This window comes from Nicotiana tomentosiformis, chromosome 2 (assembly GCF_000390325.3).
Source record: "Nicotiana tomentosiformis chromosome 2, ASM39032v3, whole genome shotgun sequence".
NCBI lineage: Eukaryota > Viridiplantae > Streptophyta > Magnoliopsida > Solanales > Solanaceae > Nicotiana > Nicotiana tomentosiformis.
The window spans coordinates 44,748,733-44,773,195 of NC_090813.1; the positions used below are offsets into that span (position 1 = coordinate 44,748,733).

At 38.7% G+C, this 24,463-nt stretch overlaps 1 protein-coding gene across 1 annotated transcript; it reads right to left on the reverse strand.

Annotated features, from left to right (window-relative positions):
- Positions 1 to 253: 253 nt before the first annotated feature.
- Positions 254 to 10,775, reverse strand: LOC104096031 (zinc finger CCCH domain-containing protein 44-like). Its single transcript, XM_009602313.4, has 11 exons — positions 10,079 to 10,775; positions 9,819 to 9,898; positions 8,367 to 8,554; positions 6,867 to 7,878; positions 6,653 to 6,780; positions 5,130 to 5,189; positions 5,000 to 5,050; positions 3,620 to 3,690; positions 3,292 to 3,446; positions 3,082 to 3,153; positions 254 to 2,999 (listed from the first exon to the last, which is right to left on the reverse strand). The coding sequence occupies exons 1-11, from the start codon at positions 10,459 to 10,461 to the stop codon at positions 508 to 510; spliced, it is 4,692 nt and encodes a 1,563-aa protein (XP_009600608.1). The 5' UTR covers positions 10,462 to 10,775; the 3' UTR covers positions 254 to 507.
- Positions 10,776 to 24,463: the final 13,688 nt, after the last annotated feature.

Here is a 24,463-nt window from a genome sequence, read left to right on the forward strand (position 1 = left end):
GAGCTAAGAAGGTCAAATGTTAAACGCAACAGGTAATAATTTTAGAGGACTAACCGAGACAATCCACGCTCTGTAATATCAATTAACCAGTTCTTATCTGAGAAAGAAAGGAGATTTGCAAGTTTACGCATTCATTTTTTTGTAATCTCAAATTAGTCCGCAACTCCAAACAATTCTTCTGAAAACAGAAACTCGCGCTTCTGGATGTAAACATAAAATACAAGGTTATAACTTATAAGATCACCACTGCAGCTTCTACAAATGGCCGATAGTCTTCCTTATCAAAAATAACATGTTGAAATGTATACAAATATAAGTAGTATTCTATTTAGGTCTGCACGTAAATTTCACCTACTTAACACACTGGTCCGGAAGAAAAAAATTGCATTCTGCCATTTTTAACTGAAACTTTTCAGTTAAATTATACTAACGTTTTAGCTACATGTCAATTTCTTAAAAGAATTTCTGATTATACAAAAAGAAAGCAATTGCCTTCAGTTTACACCTTCACGGGTGTAGATAGTCACAAGACGACCCCTTCTTGCAACGCCCACTCTCATAAAATTTACAAATTCGCTGTCCTTTGGGAGGAGGCCTAGAGTATCCTCCACCACCATATGGCTGCTGTCTGTTCCAAGATGACCTGCCCCTACCAAATCCCGACTCTCCTCCTTGAAGAGCCCACTCTCTTGGACCACCAGACCTTTCCCCTGCATACCTACGCTGGCTATCCCACACTGCATTCCCAGTGAAAGGGGCGCCTCGATTCATATGTGAATTTCCCCATGCAGCTCCCATGCTGCTGTTAAAACCAACATTTGCATATCCCTGAACTGGTCCACCCCATATCGGGTTTCCAGGTGCTGCCCCACGGCCACTGGTCATACCTTCCAACCCTGTATTCCGACCCATAGCAGAAAATGCAGTAGTTTGACTAATGGTACAAGGTATATTGGACCCAGCGTCTCCCTGGGAAAACAAAACATCAGCGGACTTGGTTTCTCCTTCACTACTCGTAGATGAATTTCCACCAGACCTCCTTAATGGATCAAATGCATCAGCTCGAGATGCCCCAACTGTTTCATCCGTCACAGTAGATTGACAAGGTAATTGTAGATCTCCGGTGGAGCTCAAGGCATCACTTCTTACAGGATCATGGGTAGGACTCAGCTCCTCAATCGGGCTAAAACAGTCATTTCTGCAACCAGGTATCATCTCCTCACCGCACCTCATGGCAGAAGTAGGGGAACCCATATTATTTTGATTTTGAGACTCCATGGCGTCAACTTCAGCCAACAGGTCTGACACTGATTCCTCAGCCAAAGTGCTGAACTCTATAGGCTCGCCAAAAAAGTTTGACACTGTATGAGATGGGGAAGTATGATTAAGTTGGCCGGCATTTGAAGTAGGCGTTGCAACATGATCACCCACTGCTTCAGCTGGTTTTGCTGAGGAAACGGAGACAAGACCAGAATCCCATTCTTCAGTAGATGGTTTTGCAGTAAGTTGGTCCGCATTTGAAGTAGGTGAGGCAACATGATTACCTACTGCTTCAGCCGGTTTCAGTGACGAAGAAGAAACGATACCAGAATCCCATTCTTCAGTAGATGGTTTTGCAGTAAGTTGGTTTGACTTTGACATAGGTGTGGCAACATTATTACCCACTGCTTCAGCCGGTTTCTGTGAGGAAGCAGAGACGCTAGCAGACACGATACCAGAATCCCATTCTTCAGTAGATGGTTTTGCAGCTGGTGAACTTCTACCACATCCATCAGCTATTTCGCGAAGTTGGACTCCACCAACCACTGGACTAGAGGCACTGCTCCACTTATGGCCTGATTCCTGAACAGGAAGACTTGACGGAACAGATTCTTTATTTTCAGCTGCATGCCCACCTTGAGTTTCACGGTCTGAAATAGGGGTCGGACTTGGCAAATCATGATTATCTGAACCACAAACAGGAATAACAGAACTCAACAAAAGCAGTTTCTCAGCGGCCTGAGCTTCAAGTTCACCATAGCTTGTCTCTGGAGTAGGACTAGGTAAGTCTGGAAGACTCATGTTTCCTTTCTGTTCAAATGAATCACTTGATTTGGTAGCTGAAGCAAATCTAGATCCAGAATCCAGGTTAATTGTATATCTATTACTGGTAAAGGATCCCGGGTTCTGCCCCAAAGACGAGCCTAAATTCCGGCTGTTAGACTGTGTATTATGACCACAGCCATCATTTATCTGGCACATTGCGCTTCCACGTGAATTCTGAGTTCCATGATCTGTAGCAGGACGACAATTATCATTTGCATTTCCTCTTTCCTGACGTGGAAGAGCTAAAATCACCTCCCGCTGACTAGATGAAGGGACAGGGCTCGGCAATTGGGGTTTGTCAGAACAAGAACTATTTCCCTTCAATGAATCCAAGCATTGTGGAAAAGAAGGGGATAACCCATTCATCCTCGTAAACTCTGTGTTACCGTTTGAATGATAATTTGCTTTGTGGGGGTGCCCAGGTGCCTCTCTTTTTCCACATTCTCCCCCTGAGCCAGTAGCAGTCTCAGACCACCTAACACTAGCTCTACTATCCGAGGCAACTGGTTCCCATGACTGGCTTGATGTCTTACCATGCACTTGAGGTTCTTTATGGAAAAGCCCCTTTAACGCATTCGTTAAAAGTATCGAGTCATCATGCTCATGATTTGTCCATATCCTCATTTCAGGAGGAAAAAGCCCTGATGTATTCCATTTCCTCAACTGCATAACGGAAAATGGTCCTTGTATTCTACCAGCAGGGTCTCGGTAATGCCACAGTTTGTCAGTTTCAATACTGTTAGCGGATGATGAGTTCACCGGAGAGAGACTAGCAATTGAAGTTTCAGATCCAGACCTATCAACAGCCTGTTCAGCAGTAAGTCGATTTCCTAGCTTGTCCAAGATATTAGATCCACAAGCTTCTCTTTTCTCACTCATTCTACATCGAGCCATGACAGATCCCTCTTCTTTAGCTGGATAAACACAAGAAAACCCTTTAGTTAGCTGACGCTAAACCAACTTTTGAAGGACTTCATAGTACAATCTTCATCTTACCTAGACTTCCTGAAGACATAAATTTTTCATCCCTTCTACTAATTCTAGTGCATCTTGGTGCCAGATATTCAACTGCATTATATTCCATCAGCAATAAGCAACCATTTTATTTCTTCCTCACCCCCCATCCCCCACCCCCCATCCCACAAATAAAAAGAGAAAAAAGTTTAGCAACACCCACAGAGTTACTGGAAACAAAAAGATATAAACCTTTTCTCTTGTAATTGGATCCTCCATCATCTCCTTCGGATTCATAATCTGGGTCCATCATTGGATCAGCATGCACTTCTGGAATTTCCAGTAGCCTCCGCTGGCGCTCCTCAGGTGTCTTCAGAAGCTCTAACTTCTCTATACATTCTCTGAGCGTGGAATTGTCAAGGAAGTCCTCATGCTCAAGGTCAATGTTCTCCAGTTAATGAATACACAAAATGAAAAATTTATAAATATCAAATGGTGCCTCAGCTTTTTCAGTTGAGGCATCAAATCTGATTTTGGCATGTTAAGAACTATTAATGTAAATTGCTTCGACAAAGGATATTCTTTCTTGTGCCCCTTCTCACTTGCTCTATCACGAAGATGATTGAGGCGCAATATCTCTGCTTCCAGGGACTGTATTTTAAAATAAATAAGCACAAGCACATCAAAAGCACCATATTTATAACAATCTTTAATGCAAAAATGTAACAGTTCCGCGATAGCAGCTAACAATTTGTAATGTTCTGAGGAAGAGCAGCATATACTTATGGAGTTCACACTATAATGCATGATCAGTTACCATCTCATCGCAGTTAATCTCTCTACATTTTCCTTTTTTCCTTTTTGGTGTGGTACCTTCTTGAAACCTTCGACTCAAAGGTCATGAACAAAATAAAGGGCACTAAACAAAAGGGACCTCTTGACAGATAACTAATTTTTATATTTACTTTTTATATTCCAATTTACTTTATTCTGTATGTTTGAATTTCTACGCAGGACGTATATTCACCTCCAATGCCAAGAACAGTATGAAATGTTACAATTGTATTACACTTTTTCCTTGATATATCCTTTTCTTTTATTTGGTCAACCCCATCCATCACCCCTCATTTAGAGCCAACAGTGTTTTCCAACATTTTCCCTTAGGTGACTTGAATTTCCTACTCTTGGTTGGAAATGGAATGCTCTTACCACTAGAAGATCGCTTTTGTCAAATTTGTTCGTATAACATATTTGCATCAAGTTATGCCTATTTTACATATTCTATATTATTATTATATTAAATGTATATATCTACCAATATCTAACATGATTACTACTCAAACTTCTCTTATAAATTTGCTGATCAAAGGTCGAGGACTAGAAAGGGAAGAATATCTATAAGCTCAAAGAAAAGGTGTCTTCCAATTAATTTAAATAATCCTCCAATTGAGAGTGCATCAAGTCATCAGTAACCTGCCTTTCTGCAAGACTCTTTGTTCTACTGAGTTCAGAATAACAAAGATAACTGGTACCCTCAGATTCAGACTACTATATCTACTTTATGAAGAACAAGCCATCCATTCCACAAGAAGAAAAGCACGGTGGTTTTTTGCAGCAGATGCAGAAGAGGTAGTACCAATTTATATTAACCAGCAGAGAATGTGCTTGCCAATTCTAAGAAAGATATGATTCAAAATGTTATATTAGTTCTCTATCCTTTCATATATTCTCGCAGCAGAAGTCTCACAGGCACCTCTCATGAATTTTATAATAAGGGGATCTTTGCCATAATGAGATACTAATGAACAGGGTGAAAATAGAACAGGACCTAGAAATACAGAACTGTTGAAAGATAGAGTCAGGTCATACAAGTTTTAAGGAAAGATTAGTAAATTAGCTTCAGGAGATGAGAAGCCAAAATCACTATTAAGAGAAATGAACAGCAAAGCAATTGACATACATCATTGAGTTTTACTGCCCGGAGTTCCATAGCTTTCTTCTGTATCTCACCCTGCATTAAAGGGTCATTTAAATTAGAAAATTTTCGTTTACCATAGCAAAAATTTTAATACTCAGGTTTGAACACTTACTACAGTAAGCCGTTTCACAAGCCCACATTTTATACTCTGACGCAGTCTTCTGCATTCATCCTGAAATGACAAAATTAAGCAATCACATAAGGCCCACAAAATCATGCTGAAACAACTGGAAACCTAGACCCTTGAAAAGGTGAAACTTTCTGTGTAAAGGGCTGCCAGAACTAGAAGTGGAAACTTTTTTATGATAGAATAGCAATTTCTGTACAATTTATGTAAAATGTGAAATAAGCTTTACCCATAATGCACCTGAATTTCATCGTCGGCAGCTGACAAAATAAACTCGGCTTGCCACTCATAGCAATGTTACAGAAGACAAAAGGAAAGAAACAAAATATAAAACGAAACAAGAAAAAAACAGATTTCCTTCATATAGGCCACTTCAGCACAAAATTCAAGTCTAATAAGAAATCTCTAGACCTTCCAAAGCAAAAAACAAGGGTGCTGATTCATTCATGGGGCAATCTTTGGTCAAGCCACTCTCCTCAGAGATGCGTGCAATATTTATTACATAAAGAATCTCATGACCCCATGCTGATTGACTAGATTCACCATCGAGCAAGAAAAGCTGGCAGACCATTCCCAGGTTGTAGAACAGCAGAAGATAAGAAAGACAGCATATATGGCGCATGTCGTACCAAAAACCACCAAAATGGCACCATATCATGGCATGTGTCAATGTCAGACAGACCGCTTGCAATGGTAAGTGATAACAAGAGGCTGATTGGTATTCCATCAATACAACCATCTCGAACTAGCTCATCCCCTCAATGCAACCAAATTTAGTTTTTTACATCCACGATACATGTATCAGTACCAGACAGACAGCTTGAATGGGTAAGACGGGTAAAAGGTGATACCAAGAGGCTGATTGGTCTAAAAATACACCCACCTCCAACCCAGCCCTCTTCCCTCGATGCAACTAACAAACCCACTTAATTTTTCGAATTCACATCTAATACTTGTTGGGTAAATTTTGAAGTGATTTATTTATGAAAGCTGCATCTGAAAAAACTCTCTCTCAACTCACAATCATACGCCGAATACCTAGGACCAGATGGAACGTACTCAACGCTGCTCATGATCCCCTTACAATTCCATCCTCAAGTTCCCAGTATTACGATCTCATCTCAAATCTGAGTGCATCCTATATTCACGTTAAATGGACTAATTCACAAAAATTATACTTGCTACATGCAAAACTGCCCGGGCCTGTGTGAGCTAAATGTTCCTTCAGTCTTAGCTTACATGGTATATATTTCATCTATAGGATGCCAATACAGCTGTTGTTTGTGCTACATTACTTAAAGTAAAAAGTACTAGCACGGCCTAAAGTGAAAATGAGCAGCCCAAGAAAAACACTACAAAAGATTGAGCTACAATACAGAACAATAAAGATGAATATCACCTTATCTCCTGCAATATGTACTGGTAAGCAAGATGTCTTTAACAATGCCATAGTAAGAGGAAGCAATTCACAAATAGATGAACAAGGAAACGTGTTGTATCTTAATTACCTCACAGAAATCTTGATTTGAAATAGAATCAATGGATAAGGCTTCTTTCTTGTCTAAGTTCAATACTTCAAGTAATACATCAACTGTCTTGTCTCTAATCTTATATGGTTCAGATGACTTACTTGTACCTGCATTAAAGGAACTATAAGCTCCATAAACTAGAACATGATTATATTACATACTGTGGTTAAAAAGCTTCATGATCAATTTGTACCTACAACATGGACAAGCCTGTAGATTTCCTGCTTCTGATCGTTGCCAGGTATTCTTATGCGGACAACTGACCCAATAACTCTGTCATGGAACTTTTCCACATCTTCAGCAAGAGTTTCCATCAAATCACGCCTCAAATATATGAAGTTTATATTGTGAGCATCAATTGCAGCATATTCATCCAGATTAATCTGGGTCATTTTTACTTCACCATTTTTACGAGTTTTACGTTTTTTAGATGAAGGAATATCATTACTATCATCAGGTTCCACGTGGCTAGTCATTGTTCCAACAATTCCAGCTGGTATAAAAGCACTCTTCTTTGACTCCTCCTTTATCAAAAAGTGAAACTCGAGAAGCTTCAGCATTTCTATGTGGCCAACGCGTGGCTTTCCGAAAAGGCTTTTGAGCCTCAAATCACAAATTATTTGGCTCTTCCTTCGAGGATCTCGAAGATTATTTCTCTTAATATAGTCGAGCAAAAGTGCCTGGACATCAAACTGAGATATAGCACAGGTATCACCATCCTTCATATGTGCAACAAAATCCAAAAGCTCCTTTGACGCCCACTCCATGCATCCGTTCAGTGATGTCTCCGCAACAGTGCTTTCCCGTTTTGACCTCAAACAATCTTCATTCTGAACCTTTAGCTCTTGAACAGGCTTGGTTAGCTCTAACAGAGGAGTAGAACTGAGAATGCTCATGTTACCAGAGTCTGAAACTGCTCGGATTTCAGCGGTTGGAGGATCCTTTTTAGATAGTTCTAACGGTTCTATGGGTTTCTTCTGCTCTATATAGTCAAATGACTTGCCTGCAATACTTTTGCCATCATTTGCAACATAATGACCACAAGGCATTAGCTGCCGCTTACCATGAACTGCATCTGATTCTTTCCATGGATTTTTAGCTTGAAGAAGTTCATCCAGTGTTAATGATAGTTTTTCCTTTAGGATTACCCAATACACCTTAAAGAGATATTCCCAGCTGCTTTTGTCATCAAAATCTACCTGAACCTGAATGGTTTTTAGGTAAATCAAATGAAGTATAATGAACAGTCAAAACTTAGCCCAAGATTACTTTATGGAGATAAAAGAAAAGATAAGTACACAATAATAGAATTAAACATGACAATCTCATGCAAAAACTATCTGTAATCTGGAAAGACATTATAAGATCAGTGCTCGAAGAACAAATTGTTTATTCACAGTTAAACTGGTAAGCATCCTCTTCTATCTTTCTATAGATCCTTCTTGCTTTGGCTTACCAAAGATATATTTGACTTAGCACCTTCTAGGTTTATCTCTATAACAAAAGATAGAACTGATAACAAGACTGTCATGATCCTCCATTTCCACAAATAAACGCATTAATCATTCTTGAGAGAATGTATCTTACTCAAAGTAAACAATCAGGAATCTTATCATAGAGAAAATGACAAGATATGATAATCACTTGCAAAATTAAGCATCCCTATTGAGATCTTACAGTACATTGGACATACCATTTCCTTATTTGCTTGGTCTTTGTTCTCAATAAGCATGATAGTTCTCATGCACGTCGAGCAAAAACCCTTGTTTCCCCGAACACACAAGTAATCAGCATTTTTTGTACATGCCTTGCACAATGAATATGTACAAGTATAGCACAGGTAGTGGGAAGCTTTTTGGCACACACTACAAATATGCCAACCTGAAAACAGAAGTAATATAAGGGTGCTGTATCATTCTGGGCCATTGATGTTGATCACATGCTTCATGTAGAAAATACAACAAGATCTCTGTAGTTCAAATAAAAGAAAAAGTACTAAGTGAAAAATAAAAGCAAAAATATTAAGCACTAGCAGACTCTGATACTTTGATAAGTTCTAGTTGAAATTTTCAGAAACTTTTTTTGCTGTTCCAACCCTGCCGTGGATATAAAATTCCCTGATATCCCAAACCTCCTCAACTGTCCTCGAGTGTATCAACTATGACATATGAAGACAAATTTTTAAATGAATACTTACACCACTTGCAGCATCATTCAGGCAGTACATTAATCAATACCAAAAACTGATTTTTAACAGCAAAGTTCCTAAGCAACATAATAATGAGTTTTTTCCAAGAGGCTCCCAACTTAGTTACATTTCCATACTACTTTTCGTGATGTTCTATTCTATTCCAATTGCCTAAGCCCCCCCTTATAATAGAACAATCACACCCTTTCTTCTCTCAGTTCTCTGTAGGACACGGACTACCCCCAAAGAAATAGATTTTTAAGATGCTCTTGATGAAATATGTGCAATGCAGGAAGAAAGGGAAAAAAGAGAGGGAGAGAGAGAAGGTTATTAGCAATAATATGGGCTTGTTTGCTAATATAGGAATACACACACATAGTGTGAAAGATTGCCCGTAAGAACCCTAGGCAGTTTGTGGAAGTAGCAATCTAGGACTTCATATTTATCTCAAGAAAGGACAGTGAAAAAGAAAAGCATCTAGAGACATTTCTGTTCTTCAGGCAGGATATCAATGAGCAGAAGAAACATAACATAATGATGGGGCAGCGTGTATTACATGTCCCCGTCAAAATTCTCAATATGCAGCAACAATATTACGTTTGAAGTTTGCAGCTGAAACCTCTTCTAGTCACAAAATTGTAATGCACAACATTCAAGACTCGTTCTAGAAGTATCAGTTAAGGCATGTCATTACATTTATTTCTATAATGTAACAGCATGAATTATGCCATGCAACCCATACGCCTTAATGCACGATGCTCAATAATCCAAAATTCTCTCCATCTAAAATAGAATGTCATTTACTAGTTCTCTCTTAGCATGCAACAAAATAATTTCCAAATCTATATTAAACCATCAAGAGAATAAATAAATACAGTATAAACAACCCTAGCAACCAAAGAACTATATGAGCTGAACAGATTCTTCATGTGCGTAAATAAGTAAGAGAACACATACCGCAGTTCCATTTTGCCTTGGAGCGAAAAAATGCCTCATCCCGCTTAATACAAGCTGGATGATATGCCTTCGGACACCCCCTAACCATTAAAGAAACAACTTGTAACACAATTATGCTTTTCAAAGAAAGATTACCATTAATGTGAAGCACTACTAATTCTTTCAGTACTTTTAGCTCAAATTGAAGTAAATTTCACATCCAAAAAGCATAAGAACACTTCAAAATGGAAACTAGAGAGTGAAAAACGAGCTTCGCTTACTTGCGATCGCAAAGTACAAGAGAACCACCATCGAAACATATGAAGCAAACATCTTCGTCCTCTTCTCGCGGTTTCTTTGGCGGCGGAGGTTTTGCCACCGTCGTGTGGTTACGAGGTGGCCGCCCTCGCTTCCGCTTCTCGACGCCGTCGCCGATCACGTTTGCAACTGAAGTCCTGCCATCTACAGCTACCGTAGTCGGAGAACCTACGGTGACCGCCGCCGGAACTCCGACCAGCTGAAAATCGCCCATATACTGCACGGAACTATACTGTTCCGAACCTTGTAACCCCATGGATGTTACGGTACTTCCATCGAAACTTAGACTATGTGCTTGTTGTACACATGGTCGGTACAACTCCGAGCTGGAATTACCACCATCCATGGAGAATTTTTGAGCTCCGAAAGAATCGTATTCAAAACCCTAGACTACCGAATTGCGTAGCGAATCGAGAAAATGGAGGAGGTGATCATTGACTTAAGCGACGTCGTTTGAACAGACGAAGAAAATTCTGAGACGAAATGAGAAAGATTAGGAATTGAAAGAGACGGTGGTGAAACACGATTGGTTGAGGCCAAGTGTGCGTGTAAATTGAAAATGTATATGTGAGAGAGAGAAAGTAGAGAGAGATAGAGAGGAGTAGTGTTACTCTCCTGTTAACCTTTCGGCGAAACAAAGACTCTTTATCAATAAACACATGGGAAGCGTCAAACGCGGCTCATTTGGGTTTGTTTTTCTACTACTACCCTTGTTTTGGGTCTTTTTGTATGACTGCATTCTTTGTTTCCACTGTCTTACCAACACGTGACTTGGTTTCCAACTAGGAGTAGTACTTTATTTTTATTTTTTGGTCAATTTTGTGCTTTTCTTTTTTTTCATTTAGAGGTCTTTCATTCTTTGCTTTTTGGTAGTGGGAGTAACAGTCAGATTACGATGGGGTTGGGTTTTTAGTTTAAGTTTTGGTTGGGTCAGCAAGTTTAGTCAGTCAGCCGGCACAAGTACTGCCTAATGCCTATACTCCCATCATCTTAACAAGCCCTTTTCACTACAAGCATCTTTCATCACTTTTTATATACTGTATAGCTTTGCAGTATGACCGTAATATTTTTCTATTTTGAAAAAGCCTACCTTTTACAGAAGACAGCTGCGACCTTACACTTTGCATCCGTGTTTGACAACAACCGATTTTTGCATTTATTATGCCTTTTGATTTCTGGTATTTCTTGACTTCACTGATATGGAAATTTTCCTCTTGCTTGTGTTGGTTTACGCCACTTTAGTGTTGAACTCAAATTCTTATAAGTCTATTTCTTATACCGCTCTTAATAAATTATTATTAACTCCACCTTCAAAATAAATTATCTTATAAGTCATTATGTTTTTGTATAACTGTCAAACATAACATTACACTGTAAATTATGGGGTTAGTAAAATTAAAGAAATCTTTAGCGAAAACAGCATCACAATATTTAGTATTTACTAAAGTGACTTGCGTAGTATTATTTTAATTTGATACATGACGGAGAGGGATTTACAAAAATGGCTAAAAATGTATAAATAAATGTTTTATTTGTCTATCTAGGTATTAATATGAGTATCTCACTCTTTAGCAACTCTGAGTTGTGAATTATGTGTGAAGATTCCAATAATTGAATTAGATATCTGTTCTTGTTGCGTCCCTAAGTGGAAAGGCACTTTTGTCTCTGCTTTATTTATGAGTTACCATTGGTGTACCAATAATAACATCCGTCCAATTAGGGAAAAGCAATTGTAAATCTAGTAGGAGCACTTGTGATACGTGTAGTTATATAAATTTTATTGGAATTAAATTCGTAAAATAATGGGGACTATATTTTTAATTCGAGATATATTAGTTCAAATAAATTTATTGGGCTAATATAATTGGATTAATTATAAGTCCAATATATATGAATTAAATAAATAAGTTTTAATCAATTACGCTAGTCCATTTAGTTGGGCTACAAATGATAGGCCCACTTTATTAGGCTCAATATGCCATCTTCCTAGAGGCTCAGTATGGTGCCACATGTCAAATGATGTGGCACGCCAAGTCAAACAGAAGAGCCAATAGGATTGTGCCACGTGTCAAATTGACAAGGCATGCCAAGTCAAATTAAAAGGCCAATGAAATCACACCACGTGTGCAAGTGACATGTTCTGACCAATCAAATGGGACCTTGTCACTCTTCAATATGATTGGTCGGAAAGAGTTTGTTCTCATCATAATCCTTCCCTTCCACAACTATAATTAGGGTCTTCATAACCCAGAAAACACATTAGAAATTATAACAAGATTCAAGAGAGATCTCGTAGATCAAACACCGTAAATTTCTCTACAAGTTTCAAGCTTCAAGCAATCAAGTTCAAGTTCAAGAAATCAAGTTCAAACTCAAGAACGAAGAACAAATCAAAATTCAAGGATTACGAGTTCAAATCAAAGTTCGTGCTAGTTGAATTCAAAATCATCGTTCGTGGCAACAAACATAGATTCAAGATCAAGCTCAAAGACCCTTGAATTTATTTACTATTGAAAAGAAAAATCAGATGATTTATAGAGATTGTACACTCATATTACTTGAAATCAAATACTACGATTGTTGCAATATTTTTCGGTCTTGATTTTATTTTCTCGACGCAATTTATTGTCTACAATATGATCGCTTATTTATTTTATTACCAGTGTAGAAATCTTTTTGAATATAAATTTAATGATCCCTTTTTTTGTTTATGACAATTGATCCTATTTACGCAGTTAATGAAACCCAGATAGTGATTATGGAATGGATACAGAGAAATACGGTTTAGGTGAGAGAAATATATTGAAGTATTTAATTTCCATATTTTTCACGTCCTTAACCGAGATAATTAAGGTATGGGAACTTGGGAAGTAGTATATTATCTAACTAAAAAATAATTTTTTTTAATAAATTGCATTTGTGTAAATTTCCTAAAGTAGTTGTAAATATTTTAATTTACCTTTTAAAATTTTGTATCCTATGTAAAGTTCCTCAATTTTGTATCTATACTTTGTTTGTTTGTTTTGATCCTCAATTGGGAGAGGCACAAACCCAAAAATTGCACCTCCATATACTGCGGTATGAAGTGGATAACTCCAAATAAATAGAACCACCGCTACGAAGGAAAGAGAGAGAAAAATCACACCTCTCTCCAATCTCTAACCAAACACCATTGACATGGCCACATCACCACCCCCGGCGGAGGACCCATCCTCTAAATTCCCACCGGAACCCCTATAAAAGCCTCCCAAAGTGATATGGATGAGGACACCCCTAAAAAAATCTTTTAAAGAGATCCTACTGGAAAAGAATCTGATATACACCACTTCATACGAACTAAATCACTCCCCTCCTCTGTTTGAACTGAATGCGGGAAATATCCCCATCATTTTATCTAAGGAGGACAAGAAAAGGTTATACCTCCCCTAGAGATACTCCCTAATAATAAAACTATTTGGGAGGAAAATTTCCCATAGGCTGTTGCGAACAAAGATCGCACATCTTTGGAAGGCGAAGGTATAATCGTGAACGCGATGAAGAAACTGGGCGGAAAAACTGGCAGTTCTGGAATTTTACGATTTTGACCCCAAACCATTTAATACACGACCTAACTCATTTATCTGGGAATCATATCATATCTTGAAAGATCTTTGGCTTATTTTGAGTCCATATACTAGAGAGAACAAGCCTTGGAAGCTAGGGTTCTTGCACACACACTTGGGTCTTGAAAATTTGAAGCTTTTGGTTGAGAATTTCTTACTCCTTTATGCTCATTTCTTCATTTTCTTGCTTTGTATTGTATATCTAAATGTGTAGTATTTATTTTCAATAATTGAATCTTGTTTATGAAAATATTCATATTTAAAGTGTGGATTAAATACCTTGTTGTACTTATGTATTGAACGATTTTTATTTATTATGAAGCGAGTTGTTGTTTCTTTAATTATTCTTGTTCTTAAATGTTTTCAAAGGGATTAGCTAACCCTAGGACTCGCCCATTCACTTCGGATTAATTTTGGAAAAAGTAATTCGGGATTGAGAAAGATTAATTAACAAGAACTTGAGGCGTTAACCCTCACTTTATAGATTCTACCTAGGGATAGGAATGAACTACTTGTAGCCATATTCGTGTGCTTAATCTCTTAATTATTTTAGGGATAATTCAATTAGGAAGTCTTGTTAGTCTTTGAGAGAAGCTAATATAGAATTATTATCTGAGGCTAATAAATAATAAACTCCTTCATATTTATAAAATTGCGAAATATATTAGATTGTTACTTGAGTGTAAATCCTGATGCACCCATGCTTGTAGCCATTGATCATTTTACTTGCTTTCTAGGTTAGTTTACGTTTTCGCATTTATCTATAATATTTTCTCAACTACCATTCCAAGTGTTTGGCATTGCATAATAAGTGATAATTCTCTTACATTCCTAATCGCCTATATATTATTCTCTGTGGGATTCGCCCCTGACTCATAGTTGGGTAAATTATATTGCATGCGACCGTGTCCATTTACTTTTTAGTAGTGGATTTGGACGTCATCAGCCACTTCCTCTCTATACAGAAATGGGAACCAAACTTTGTCCCAGCAGAATCCAAACTTGCTATTACAACAATTTGGATCAGACTCTCACAACTACCAACGGAGTTCTATGACATGGTGATTCTCGAGCAAGTGGGCAATAAGGTGGGCAAACTACTGAAAATAGATACATGTACCTCCTCCACCCTTAGGGGGAGGTACGCTAGGATCTGTTTCCAGGTTCCATTAGACATCTCTGTCAGCACCGATGTCACCATCGAAACCCACAACCAACCCATACTATATGAGGGGGAAGGGATTCTCTGCAAGGGATATGGGAGAATTGACCATACGCTACGCTACTGTCCATTCACCCCCAAGGTCAATGAAACTAATAGCCCAACTAATCCAAACCCTTCAACAACACCTACAGGTACAACTCATGCTGAAGATTCTTTATGGCAAACGGTCTCATTCAAGTGGAACAAAAAAGGAACCCATAAAGGAAATCACCTGCCAAGACCAGTCGGAGCATCATCGGAGCAAACATCGATCCAGGTAAAGTTGTCCAATGAAGCTACAGGTACGTTTCTCGACCTTACTGCCACAACCAGTGGCGGCGGCAGCCCTAACGCACACGAGCATCTGAACTTAAGTGAACACTTAAGCCCTATGGGGTAGGCTACGAAGATCCAACAAGACTTGAAGTCTTTAAGACCCAACTCCGATCAAGGCCTGTCACGACCCAAAATCCTAATCTGTCGTGATGGCATCTATCTTGATACTAGGCAAGCCGGCAACCTCAATAAACCACAATTTCTTTTAAGTTTGAAAATATAATATTTAAATACAATCCACAAGTCTTACAAAAACCGATACACATACTCCCAAAATCTGGTGTCACTGAGTACATAAGCATCTATACATTACAAGTATGGAAAACGTGGTCTATAATAATATGAGACCAAATACAATAAACAAAAGGATATGGAAGGAGAGACAAGGTCTGAGAAACATGGCAGCTACCTTTGAATCTCCGAAAAATTGACTGTCTGAAAGAATCAACACCCATTGTATCCGGGATCACCTGGATATGCACACGAAGTGCAGGGTGTAGTATGAATACAACCAACTCAGTAAGTAACAATAATAAATAAGGAACTGAAAGTAGTGACGGGTTTCTCAGCTAAGTCCAAATATAATACTTTCCAATATAAAAGAGTAAGCATGCTCTCAAATTCAACATTAAGATTTCAATGAAATTTCATATCAAGTTTGACCGAAATCGAAAATAATGTTCTTCTTTTCCGAAATTTTCAAAATAGTGATATATGACAACTGGAATACAACAAATAATGAAATCAATGCATTCTCTCAGAGTAACAGTCACTCAGTCCTCCTATTCACTCCAACCTTACAGTCACTCTTTCCTCACAGTCAGTCTTTCCTCGCAGTCACTCATCACTCGGCACTCGCACTCAGTATGTACATGCGCTCACTGGGGGTGTATAGACTCTGGAGGGGCTCCTTCAGCCCAAGCGCTATATCAAGACAATCATGGCATATAACAATGAAACATGTTGCAGCATGCAGCATGATCCCATAAATATCCTCACAATTAGGCCACCGGCCTCACTCTATCATCAACCTCTCCAGTCTCTCGGGCTCTCAGAAATTATGATAATCAGCCCAAAAATGATAATATGATGTATTAATAAATAGCAACAGAGACTGAGATATGATATGAAGTGAATAAACATGACTGAGTGTGAAATTACAAATTGAACATATAATTCAACCACAGAAATGACCCCATTGGGTACCAATAATAACAACATATGTCTAAGCATGATTTCTTTTAATGTGAGTCTCAGCTCAATTTTCTCTAACACGTAGAGAATGTACGGATATCAACAGATAATTCAACTATACAGTTCCATGGAATTTGACCAAGTCACAATTCCTACGGTGCACGCCCACACGCCCGTCACCTAGCATGTGCGTCACCGCAAAACCAATCACATAACACATAATCCGGGGTTTCATACCCTCAGGACCAAATTTAGAACTGTTACTTACCTTAAACCGTGTAATTCTTTATTTCGCTATGCCTTTGCCACTAGAATTGGTCTCCAAAAGTCTCGTATCTAGCCACAATTAATTCGATTCAGTCAATACCAATTATTGTAATTAATTCCATAAGAAAATACTAATTTTCCAATAAAAATCCAAAATTAATTCAAATATCGCCCGTGGGGCTCACATCTCGGAACCCGACAAAAGTTATAAAATATGAACGCCCATCCAACCACGAGTCCAATCATACGAATTTCACCAAATTCCGACATCAACTCGACCCTCAAATCTCAAGTTAAAGTCTTTGAAGATTTCTACCGTTTTTAACTCAATCTTTACCCATTTGAACTCAACAATCTTTCCACAAACCTTATTGGTATGTGTATGTATAACTAATACTCTCACACCCAAGAATCATACTCTTAATCACCCATCTTTTACTCCAAATCCGAAATTGAAGAATTGGGAAAAGAAATTCTTACCTCTTTGAAGCCCTAGCAAGATCCTTATGAAATATTCAAACCTTGAACAAGAATTGATGGATAAATGACTAAGTCTTCACTTTCTCTCTCTAAAATGCTCTCACCTCTCTCTAAAATATCAGATGAAACCCTTCAAAATGACCCCAATAGTGTTTTATAATAATGGGGTCGGGTTTATAAAACCAAAAAAATTAATCCTCGAAACACACATATGCGACCGTATAACTCTTCTGCGGCTCGCGAAATGGCCGAGAAATGTGGCCTCCGGAACTGGGCAAGGCTGCCTCAGTATGCGGTCGTTATGCGGTCAGCAGACCTGTTCCGCGTCGCATAATGCACCGCATAACTGATCTGCGGCTGCATAATTCGCCGCAAATTTTCCTCCACACTTGCCCCTCTCCTGATCCATTATGCGACCATTATGCGGTCCGTAGAGTGATTCTTATGCGATCGCAGAAATGACCCTTTTTCCAGCAAAAAGTTTTCTTTACACATCGGTGCATTGTTCAACCCAAAATTCTGAGTCGCAGCGAGCTTGCGAGCCGCGAGAAATTTCTATAATCTTGGTACTAATTGATCTACCTCGGCACCACAAAACCTTAATTTCCTTAGCAAATTTTCTCCGAGGTCGTTACACATAAGTCAACATCCAGTCAACCTTTCAACTTAAGTTCTAAACCTTGGAACCAAGTGTTCCAAATCATTCCAAAACCTCACCGGACCCGAACCAATTACCCCCGGCAAGTCACATAACTAATGTAAGGCATAAATTGAGCAGTAAATGGGGGAACGTGGTTGTAATACTCAAAATGACCGGCCGGGTCGTTACATTCTCCCCTTCTTAAACAAACGTTCATCCTCGAACGAGTTTAGAATTATACCTGGAGTCTAAAATAGGTGTGGATATTTGCTCTGTATCTCCCGCTCGGTCTCCCAAGTAGCTTCTCCAGCTAGCTTGCCTCTCCACTACACCTTCACTGAAGCTATGTTCTTTGATCTCAACTTTCGAACTTGCTGGTCTAAAATGGCCACCGGCTCCACATCATAAGTCAAATTACCGTCTAACTGCACTGTACTGAAATCCAAAATATGAAATGGATCCCCGACATACATTCGGAGCATGGATACATGGAACACTGGATGAACACCTGGTAGACTGGGTGGCAAAGCAAGTTCATAAGCCACTTCTCCAATTTTCTTAAGTATCTCAAAAGGCCCAATATACCGAGGGGTCAACTTGCCCTTCTTCCCGAACCTCAACACACCCTTCGTTGGTGAAATTTTGAGTAGAACCTTCTCCCCAACCATGTAAGCAACATCACGGACCTTCCTGTCGGCATAACTCTTCTGTCTAGACTGCGCCGTGCGAAGCCGCTCCTGAATCACTTTAACCTTCTCCAAAGCATCCTGAACCAAGTCAGTACCCCATAGCCTAGCCTCACCCGGCTTAAACCAACCAACCGGAGATCGACACTGTCTCCCATATAATGCCTCATACGGAGCCATATGAATACTCGACTCGTAGTTGTTATTGTAAGCAAACTCTGCGAGTGGCAGAAATTTAGCCCAAGAACCTCCAAAATCAATGACACAAGCGCGTAGCATATCCTCCAATATCTGAATATTGTGCTTGGACTGCCCATCTGTCTGATGGTGAAATGATGTACTCAACTAAACCTGTGTGCCCAATTCTCGTTGCACTGCTCTCCAAAATTATGATGTAAACTGCGTACCACGATCTGTAATGATAGACACTGGCACACCGTGTAGGCGAACAATCTCGCGAATATAAATCCCAGCCAACCGCTCCGAAGAATAATTAGTACCAACTGGAATAAAATGCGCGGACTTGGTCAACCGATCTACAATCACCCAAACAACATCAAACTTTCTCAAAGTCCGTCAAAGCCCAACTACGAAATCCATGGTAATACGTTCCCATTTTCACTCTGGAATTTCAAGTCTCTAAAGCAATCCGCCTGGTCTCTGATGCTCATACTTCACCTGTTGACAATTTAAACACCGAGCTACAAACCCAACTATATCTTTCTTCATTCGCATCCACCAATAGTGCTGCATCAAATCCTGATACATCTTCGCAGCACCTAAATGAATGGAGTACCGTGAACTGTGAGATTCCTGGAGAATCAACTCATGTAAACCATCTATATTAGGCACACATAACTTACCATGCGTCTGATAAGTAGGGATTTTGACCGATTATTTTCTCTCTTTTAACTGCTATTTAGCTCAAAATGCTTAAAGGCATGCCCGGAAACTAACAAAATGTGCTTACTTGCAGAAATATTGGGATATGAGCCAAAGAAGTCAAAATCAACTCATAAAGGAGTCAAAAGTGAATAAGAACCAAAATAGGGCAAAAAGGCCAGCAGTGCGAACCGCACCTAGTGCGGCTGCAGAGAAGAGATTCAAAGAATGGTATTTGGGAAAGCTGAAGGAGTGCGGATCGCACCAAAATTGTGTGGCTGCAGAATATTAAGTGCGGTTGCACCCACTATTATGTGGTCCGCAAGAGTTAAGAATTAGAGATTTGGAGTCAAGTTCAAAATCAATGAGTGCGGACCGTATCATTTTCATGCGGTCGCACAATCAGAAGCGCGACCACACTCGTTTTTATGCGGACCGCAGAAACCCCGAAGATCCAAGCCCAAAATTCCAAGAATGAGGACTGCACAATAATTGTGCGGACCGCACCAGAAATATGCAGACGCACAACCTCTGCAGGGGCAATTTTGTCAGATATTTTCAGCTTAGTATAAATAGAAGTTTTTTGTCATTTTTAGGTTAAGTGACGTTGGAGAAGAGCACTTGAGCTGTTTTCTTTGCTATTTTGAGGATTTTTGTACTAGACTAACATCTATACATTAGATTTTCTTTCACTAATCAATTAATATGCATTCTATCTTAATTTCTTCTTTGATTTCTGTACTTTTCATGAGTAGCTAAATCTTTAGCTAGGGTTGTTACCCAACCCTAGTGTGGGTATTTGTTCGGTGTTTAATTTAGGGCTTATTTTTGATTGGGTTAGTGATATTGAGCCTTGTTCATGATTGAACCCTAGAATCAATGGTTGCAAACATTGATTCATGCCTATTTGACTTAGCCTCTACTTGAGAAAGAGAGATTAAGTCTAGAAAAACTTGGCTAATAAGAAATTGGGGTGAACTCAAGAAATTGATAGCCCCAACTAAAAGGTTAAACCTAGAGATAGTAATACCCGACTTGAGCTAATATCACTTGTATTGTGCAAATACCCAATTGGGCTTGAGAAAGCCAAATCGGGCAAAATCACTCAAACTACCGAGAGGTATAGAGTGAGTACCCGGATGTGATTGCTACATCACGACCCCAACTAATCAAATTTGCCATAGAGTTTACAACCCATTAGATAACCACCTAGGTAGAAGTCACGACCCCTTTGAGAAACTCAAAACCAAAAATATTGTCCTTAGTTTTATACTTGCAAACAATAGAGTAAAGTAGAAGTAGAACACCAATCAAGTTTGTGGAAGCTTAATTGGAGTCAAAACTTACAATTAACTTAGATATACACCTAATCACATATTCTAACTCCCTGTGGATTCGATCCCCACCTTCGTTGGGTTTATTATTGCATCGACCGCTTCACTACTAAATTGTGGTATGGGTTTGGCCGAGATCAATTTTTGGAGCCGTTGTCGTGGAATTAAACGGATTTAGCTATATATCTAGGTATTTGTGTGTTTTGTTTTTCTTTCCTTTCGAGTCACTAATTTTGTTTGTGAATTGCTTTTAGGTACAAAATGGCCCTTAACAATGAGCCCCTCGGAAATTTACCATTGGGGGAGGAGGTAGATGATGATTAAGTGGATGAGGTTCATCTCGAACCTCAAGTAAACAGGCGAGGCCAACCGCCTAATGATAATGTCCCAAACCCTCCCACACCTCCACCAAGAGCAGCGCATCGAGTGTTGCTGTTGCGACCAAACACACTCACGCAAGTATACGCGGTCGTCAAGTAATAAAGTGACTAAAAGTCGGATGTCGAACCCACGAGGACTTATGATTAGCTATTAACTAAATTAGCCTATCTTAATTATCTAAACAAGAATTAAATCTAAAAATATTTTATTCTAACTAATTAAATAAGAAAAATATAAATAATAAACTTTGAACAGAGAAAGAGCAGATTTTAAGGATCTCAATGTAATGAAAACGATCTAGGGTTATGGTCTATCTAACAATCCTATTGTATTCTTCAATTGAATTGACCGACTAATTTATCTAGCTTATTGGTTGACAGGGTTAATGCTCATAAGAATCTGTCGAGTTCTTACTTGCCTATTCAAGCTAACCTAACGCCTATATGTCTATGGAGTTAGAATCAACAAGAACGCATTTATAATTCCTGTAAATCAACCAAGCAAGGCAATTAGGTATATGTCTATCCTAACTACGAATCCGTTCCCCGATGCCCGAGTTCAAGAACTTGCCCTACTCAATCCTATATGCAATATAGAATTCCCACTTTCGAGTTCAATTCTAGATTCGTAGATAATATTCAATTGGTGATCAAGCAATTAAATAATTAAGTGCAAGATTGAATAAATAAACTAATATGATAAATCAAGAAGTCAAAATCAATATCCGAATAACAATAGTCATGAAGAACCACAACCCTAGAACGTGAAGTTTAGCTCCACATAGACATGGTAGCCAAACAACAAATCATATAAAGAAACATAAAAATTACTAAGTTTGGTGGGAGAAAGATGAAACTTGATGAATAACAGCCTCCACAGCTTTTTCGTGGCTTTTTTCCCTCTTCCCAATATGTTAGATAACCTAAAAGAGGCGTTTTTAGCTTATATATTGCGTACAAAAGTCGTGGGCCAAAGCTCTCCTATTCCTAGTCCAATTCGGCTTCAGGGATTGATGCTAAGGTGGATGCGACGCATCCACCTTGTCCTCTATTTCAATTTTTTGCCTGCGAAGGTGGATGCGACGCATCCACCTTGTCCTCTATTTCTCAGCTTGCATGCGATGGTGGACGCGACGCATCCAGCTTCACTTCTACTTCCCAGTTTCGCACGCGATGGCGGACGCGATGGCCCAACTTCACTGCTAAGGTTGCATGCAGGATGATGTTTTCCTAGGTTGGATGCGACGCATCCAACCCTTCTTCCTCTAGCTAAACCACCTTTTCTTCATATTTTGCACTCCGAACACCTTAAATCGTCACACATAACTTAATTAGTCATCAAACCAATAATTACACCATGTTGGGCGTTTTAAAGATTAAATAACATCAAGAAGTGGTTAAAACATGGGTAAAGTAACATCAACACATATCGAAATATGCCAAACATCACTACCCCACACTTAAACCTTTGTTCGTCCTCGAACAAACCATCCTATAGTAGACGAAACAAAATTAAGCTCTTATCATTCAAAGCACACTGCACCTATGACCGTGGTTATTTGCAACAATTAGGCTCTAGGCTATGCATCACATACCCTTCCCTTTACTTATGCCATTCTTTAAACATATTCGAACAAAGACAACATGCTCACAACAATCCTAACCTCAAAAACCGACTCAATGTCACAATGCACTCATGGCTTGAACAACCAACATCATAGAGAAGTCTAATAACGTTACCTATCCCTCGTGAAACCATGTGCCCTCACAACAAAAGCAGAGAGAGTAAAATCAATCCACACATTCGAATCTCATGCTCACAAAGAAAATCGCTCACTCTCACAAAAGAAGTCACATGCATGTAGTAGGTACCATAGGCATGCCCTTAATGTAAATCTCTACTAATGTAAGCTCGCTCGATCTAAAATCAATTAGGACTTTTTCATGGTTGTAATGTGGGCTAAGGGACGGGTAGGATATATTTTAGGAATAGTGACTCAACCTCCTAAGCACTTTAACACATCATCAAATAACTTAAGCGCAAATTCTTCAACACCACTTCAATTTCACAAATAATATCACCCCAACAATATTTCCTCTTTCTTTAAGCACTACTTTAATTCATACCCACTAGCAAGAATAAGACAACAATTTATTCCTCTATATTTTTCTTTCTTTTTTTTTCTTTTTTTTTGCTAGTGGCGTATTATTTTACAAAATAAGTGCACCCTTCTTTCTTTCATTGGTTCCACTCAAAAGTCACCCCACACTTAGTCCCTTCTTACTTCTTTTAGCGCTCATCTAACAATTAAAGTGCTTTAAGAGGTAAAAGGATCAAAACAATGTCAATTAAGAATAAAAAGGGTATAGGCTTGTAATGTGGGTACCAAATAAAAGGTCTACAGGCTCAAAAGGTTTAACTAGGGATAGATTTTATTTGTGATAAGCAATAAGCTCAAAAAGATCAAAGAAAGCCTAAAATCATTTTTCAAACCGAGCATCACCTAAAATTTCGCTTCAACTCACATACCGGGCAAGTTCTAGACACAAGTACACTACATGGACTACACAAAAACCTCACCACACATGGCACATGACTCGCTAAGGACGGTCACATTCCGACTCTCAAACAATGCAAGTATTCACGGAGCAACGAAGATATTAAGCATTAAGCGCAAAGTGAACACAAGTCAAGAAAATGAGAAATAGGCTGCAACAAAACATGCTATCCGTTTTAACAAGGCATCATCAATAATTTCAGAGTGAGAAGGGAAGATATTACATATGTAAAAGCTTAAATATGCCAGTATCAACCAAGTCAAGGTCACCTAGGTTCATCATTCTTCCTCCTTTTATTCCCTACATTCCTACTCTACTCTAAAAAGAAAACAAAATTACCCGGTTCAAACTACATCCCATGGAAAAGAACCGAGGCACAAAGAAAAACCACAGGGGATTATTACTATCTACAAAGATAATATATATATATATATATATATATATATATATATATATATATATATATATATATATATATATTATTTATTTATTTTTTTATTTTTTTTTCATAATGATAAACTGATAGATAAACTGATAGTTACTCCATATAGATGAATTTACTGCTATTTTATGCCATTAATCCAGTGAATATATTAGTACATTCATCCATACATCAAACATAAATCACCCCCACCCCACACTTAGGACTGTGCGTTGTCCCCAACGCACACAAACAAGGTAAAGTAGGGTGAGAAGAACTCCCTCAAGTCAAGGTGGAGGGCTCATCCGCAGTCTGTGGAGGAGCATCTGCATCCATAGCATTCCTATCATCAACAACTGGTGC

Excerpts from the sequence above, each read along its gene's own strand:
- LOC104096031 (XM_009602313.4), bottom strand. The coding sequence starts at position 10,461 with ATGGATGGTGGTAATTCCAGCTCGGAGTTGTACCGACCATGTGTACAA. Across the intron at positions 9,899-10,078 it reads CTTGTACTTTGCGATCGCAA|GGGGTGTCCGAAGGCATATC; the intron begins GTAAGCGAAGCT and ends TTTAATGGTTAG. Across the intron at positions 5,190-6,652 it reads CAAATCAAGATTTCTGTGAG|GATGAATGCAGAAGACTGCG; the intron begins GTAATTAAGATA and ends TTGTCATTTCAG.